Here is a 6000-nt window from a genome sequence, read left to right as displayed (position 1 = left end):
TATTTTGTTGGCTCACATACTTGATCAATGGTGTTTTATCATTAATGTTTTATTATTATTAATGTTTAGTGTTTTCTGAGTCATTCGTAACTGTCACTGTATGTCATGTTGTTACTTGTGGGCAGAACATCAAGGCAAATTCCTTGTATGTGAATACTTGGTCAATAAATTTACTTACTTACTTACAGTTGGTGAGGCTACACATGGAATATTATGTTTAATTTGCTCACCATGCTGCAGAAAGATGCCATTAAGCTGTAAAGAGTTCGGAGAAGATTTATGAGGATATCGACTCAAGGGCTTGAGCTGTTCTAGAAAGTTAGATTGCATGGGATAATATTGAGATAATAAAAATGATGAGGGGAATGTGTACACGGTAGGGGAATCAAGAACTGGAGTGGATAGATTTAAGGCGAGAAGGGGAAAGATTTAGAAGGAACCAAACCAGAAACATTTTCACACAGTGGTTATATGGATCGAGCAGCCAGAGGAAGTTGAGGCCAGCACAATAACAGCAGTTAAATGAAATTTGGATGGTTGCAGATAGGAAAGGTTTCGAGGGATATGGGTCAAACACTGGCAAATGGGTCTAGCATGTTGTACCACTCTATGACTTTACTGAAGCAATGTTGATAAATGGATCCATCTTCTGTTTTACATGATCACCAACATCAACATAATACCCTGCCAAACAGTCTGCTTTGCCAAGTAAAGGGATAAGCAAACAATATTATAAGGTATTCCTGGAAAAATACCCTAGCAGGGATGACTGTGGAATAACAATGGCAGGTATTTCTGGGAATAATACAGAAGGTGCAGGATCATTTCATTCCAAAGAGGAAGAAAGATTCCAAGGGGAGTAAGGGGCGACCGTGGCTGACAAGGGACATCAGGGACAGTATAAAAATAAAAGAGAAGAAGTACAACATGGCAAAGATGAGCGGGAAGCCAGAGGATTGGGTAATGTTTAAACAGCAACAGAAGATAACTAAAAAGGTAATATGGGGAGAAAAGATGAGGTACGAAGGTAAGCTAGCCAAGAACATAAAGGAGGATAGTAACAGCTTCTTTAGATATGTGAAGAGGAAAAAAATAGTTAAGACCAAAGTTGGACCATTGAAGACTGAAAAGGGTGAATTTATTATGGGGAACAAAGAATTGGCAGATGAGTTGGACAGACAATCCGTCTTCATTTCATTCGTGTGCTATTTGAAATCATTGACTCTGTTCTAAATGCCCCGCAGCCTGTCTGTCTGGAAGCTTCACCTGAAATGTGTAATGACTTCCTGCACTTTTTTGTTGATAAGGTTGTTTCCTTAAGGGCTAACATTTCAGCACCTGCCTCTGACCCTTCTGTTTCGGTCCCTTGCCTGGTGGTATTCGACAAGTTTGAGCCTGTGACTATATCGTATTTAAAGGATGTGGTTTCCCATATTAAGCCATCGGGTTCTCCTTGTCATGCGGTCCCTCCACATCTTTTTAAGGAAGTTTTCCCTAGTATAGGGCAGTTGGTTCTTACCATTATTAACAGCAGCTTGTGTTCTGGGGTTGTCCCCGTGAGTTTTAAACATGCGGTAGTGCAACCACTACTTAAGAAACCTGGCCTGGATCAATCTGTTCTGGCCAATTTTAGGCCCATCTCGAAATTGCCTTTTATTTCTAAATTACTGGAGAGAGTTGTTTATGCTCAGCTAAAACTATTCCTGGAGGAGCATGATATTCGGGAGATCTTCCAGTCTGGATTTAAAACCATGCACAGCACGGAGTCAGCATTGCTAAGGGTTTTTAACGACATCCTCCTGGCTAATGATTCTGGGGATTGTGTGGTTCTTGTCCTGCTGGACTTGTCTTCCGCCTTTGATACGGTGGACCATAATATCTTATTATCTCGGCTACAGCAGTTAGTGGGCATCTGCGGCAGTGCCCTGGGATGGTTCAGGTCCTATCTGGCGGGCAGAACCATGTGTGTTAGCCTTGCTGGGTTTGAATCCTCTTCCGCTCCCCTGTCATATGGGGTTCCACAGGGTTCGATTCTGGGGCCCCTGCTTTTCTCGCTGTACATACTTCCTCTGGGTTCCATCCTTAGAAAGCATGGCATCTCTTTCCACTGTTATGCAGATGATACCCAGCTTTATTTGCCGCTGAGGGGGGAAGACGCCTTTTCTGTAAAATCGCTTCTGTCTTGTCTTGATGACATTAAGTCCTGGTTGGCCCTAAACTTTCTTGGATTTAATGAAAAGAAGACAGAGGTGATTTTATTTGATCCCAATGGCTGCCGTGAACCTCCATTTGTTGATTTAGGTCCATTGTCAAGGTACGTGAAGCCAACAGTTGTGAACCTGGGTTTTAGGATGGACAGTGACTTTAAATTAGATCGCCAAATATGCGCGGTGGTTAAGTCCAGCTTCTTTCACCTAAGGAAGCTGGCGAAGGTGAAGCCCATTCTCGAGCGGCAGCATTTTGAAACAGTAATCCATGCCTTTATTACATCTAGGCTAGATTACTGTAACGCGCTCTATTTTGGTGTTGCTCGTTCTTCACTGGCTCGTCTCCAGTTGGTTCAGAATGCTGCTGCTCGCCTTTTAACAGGGACTCGAAAGAGGGAGCACATATCGCCAATTCTGGCCTCCCTACACTGGCTCCCGGTGCACTTTCGAGTTCATTTTAAGATACTGTTATTTGTTTTTAAAATCTCTGAATGGGCTCGCCCCGCCTTACCTCTCTGAGCTGCTCCACCCATACACTCCTGCCCGGTCCCTCAGGTCAGCTGGTCAGCTGCTCCTGGAGGTACCGAGGTCTAGTCGGAGGCTCAGAGGGAATAGAGCCTTCTCTGTTGCTGCTCCGGCACTCTGGAACACCCTGCCGTTGCACATCAGACAGGCCCCCTCACTGTCCATCTTCAAATCCAGTGTTAAAACACATTTGTACTCCCTGGCTTTTGACCATGCCTGAGGCTTTGCTTCTGTTTGTGGTGTTTTTGATGTTTCTTTATTTTACATGTCTCTTCCTACTATTTCTTTTGATTGTTATTTTTGGTGTGTATTAACTTTTTTGTCAATGATTAGTGATGTACAGCACTTTGTTGCAGCTATGTTTGTTTTTAAAGTGCTCTATAAATAAAATTATTATTATTATTATTCACTAAGGACAACACAAACAATCTTCCTGATGTACTAGCCAGAGGATCTGGGGTGACGGAGGAACTGAAGGAAATCCACATTAGGCAGAAAATAGTGTTGGGTAGACTGATGGGACTGAAGGCTGATAAATCCCCAGAGCCTGATGGTATGCATCCCAGGGTACTTAAATGTGAGGTTATCCACTTTGGTAGCAACAACAGGATTTTATTGAAACCTATAAGATTATTAAGGGTTTGGACTCGCTAGAGGCAGGAAACATGTTCCCGATGTTGCGGAAGTCCTAGAACCAGAGGCCACAGTATAAGAATAAGGGGTAAGCCATTTAAAACGGAGATGAGGAAACACTTTTTCCACACAGAGAGTGTGGAATTCTCTGCCTCAGAGGGTAGTGGAGGCCAGTTCTGTGGATACTTTCAAGAGAGAGCTAGATAGGGCTCTTGAAGATAGCGGAGTCAAGGGGATATGTGGAGAAGGCTGATTGTGGATGATCAGCCATGATCACATTGAACGGCGGTGCTGGCTTGAAGGGCCGAATGGCCTACTCCTGCACCTATTGTCTTTTGTCTGTAATGTTTGGATGGCTCAAAAATAATTTATTTGATTGCTACCTCAATCAAACCCTCAACTGAGTAGCAATTAAAGTCGAAATTACTTGGAAATATTACTATATTTACAGTACCTGTATCTTAAGTCTGCTGAAATTTGACTGAAGGCAGAAATCTGCAACTTCTGCTAACTGACTCTGCAGATAATGAAATTCAGAAATAACAAAAATATAAGTTTATGAAATATAATTTTCTGAATAAAAATGTATTAAAAAACCCAACAGTTTCCATATTTTCTCTGGCGTAGAAAACCAGCTAGCTGCATTAGAACGTCAAGGCACCTATACACCACCTTCTCAGGGCAACTAGTGATAGGCAGTAAATGGATGCTTTGCTACTAATACCCAGGAATGTAAAAAGAAAACACAATCACAACTTTACTGATTCTTGCTTTTTATTTCCAGAATTTTTGAAGCAAGAATGCAGTAATTTATCGGTCCAACAACGAACATTGATAATGAAAATATCGTACAAATTATTTCATTTATGCTAGTCAGTTTCTGGTAGGCTCGATGTCTCCAGATTTTATATGTACCTGAAACTTGAATTTAGGTGACGTTGTTCATAAAGATGGATGTAGTTTGAATTCTAAACTAAGATGTTTGGACTTAAAACAAATTATTCGCCTATAGTCTGTGAAAAGGCTTAAGGTAAATAAATCTTCATTCTGCTTAACTTAGTTAAATTATAGGCTAGTGTTTACTGTTCAGTAAATAAGCTGATATAATGCAGTCTTTTCTCTGAAGCAAGTCCTTTGGCAGCTGTTTCATGTATCAAGGATTAGTATGCAAAATCATGATGCACATACATTTAATCCTGATATGGTAATGAAATAACACAATAAAATGAAATCTAAGCAGAGCCATATTTTGAGATTTATATTTAATAATATGGAAAATAAATTATCTACAAAATGAAGTTGACACATTGAGAAAAACAGCTAAATAAAGCCTGGCGAAAAGAAGAGTTTTGTACAATCCTGAATGAAGCATACTAAGAAGTACTTTTGAACTGCGGTCCCTTTTGACGTAACAGTCCCTGCAAGTCAATTAATAATAATTTGCAATGGGAAAAAGTAATCTAATAATAAAAGAGAACATATGGGTCTTTGGAAATTATATCTGGAGTGTATTCGCTGGAATATCTTTACAATTATTGAATTTAGAAGGGAAGTGACCCTATCTGATTCGATTTCCTCAACATAAAAAGTAGTGTCACAAAAATGAATTGCCAATTGATTTTATCAAAGTAATAAGATGTGCTAATAGATCAACGCATGCTATTAATGTTCAATAATAGGTGCTACAATTTCTGAACTTTCTACCTCTGAGCGCTGTGTTAAATAACAAATACAAATGATGTAAATGAAACAGAAGATTAGAATGAAGACCAACACCATATATGTAGTTATTGATTTCTTCTAAACTAATGATATCTCTCACATTGCCAACAGTATGAAAAGATGATTGATGATATGTAGGTGTTCTGGTGTAAATTTCCTGAGACTTTTCAAAGAGTAAAATCAACTATAAACATATTCCACAAATCATATGTACGATGGGATGATAATGCTTCAATAGTTTGGTCCTTTTCTAAATGGATCTCTTCCTACTAGTGTTTCATAACATAGAGATGGCTGACAGGTTCCAGGTGGACCTGGATGTCCTGTTCTCCCTGTTTTTCCAGGAGCTCCATCATTTCCAGGTAAACCTGACCTTCCAGGGTACCCTTCATTACTCATTCCTGGCAAGCCTGGAGATCCTGAATGGAAAGAAAATTCAGAACAATTATGATTAAAACTTTATATATTTTCATTCTTGCTTTTGTATTGTTAAAATGTATAATGTTAAAATGATGGAACATAATCTTCATGATGTTTGTAAAGGCTTACTGTCCAAAAACTGATTGTTAGCTTGCCTAAATAACTATCAGTGAACACACTTCACAAGTACTTCCCTATCTTTGAGAATCCACAGAATTGTGAAATGCTCAATAAAAAAGCTTTTTTCCCCCTTTTCCTATAAGCAGAATGATATTAAATGGCAGAATGATGTTAATTGCACTGATGATTGTACCATTATCCTTTATCTGTGCACTGTCAACAGCTTGTTTGTATTCATCTATAGTCTTTTTTTTACTGGACAGAAAGCAAACAAAAGCTTTTCACTGTACCTCGATACACATGATAATAATAAACTAAGCTAAACTAAACTGGTAAGGTTCAATATTCCAAATGGGGCAATTCAGGTCATTAT

At 39.4% G+C, this 6000-nt stretch overlaps 1 protein-coding gene across 1 annotated transcript in view; it reads right to left on the bottom strand.

The window, feature by feature from the left end:
- Positions 1-4328: 4328 nt before the first annotated feature.
- LOC129696946 (collagen alpha-1(XXI) chain-like) overlaps positions 4329-6000 on the bottom strand; it is a 103101-nt gene continuing 101429 nt past the window's right edge. The window contains exon 22 of the mRNA XM_055635077.1: positions 4329-5506. Within this exon, the coding sequence (XP_055491052.1) occupies positions 5319-5506 (188 nt within the window). The 3' untranslated portion in view covers positions 4329-5318. The remainder of the gene's footprint in view (positions 5507-6000) is intronic.

This window comes from Leucoraja erinacea, chromosome 5, assembly GCF_028641065.1.
Source record: "Leucoraja erinacea ecotype New England chromosome 5, Leri_hhj_1, whole genome shotgun sequence".
In the NCBI taxonomy this organism is placed as follows: Eukaryota; Metazoa; Chordata; class Chondrichthyes; order Rajiformes; family Rajidae; genus Leucoraja; species Leucoraja erinaceus.
The sequence above is the reverse complement of the archived record's forward strand: the minus strand, read 5'-3'. Positions and strand labels throughout refer to the sequence as shown.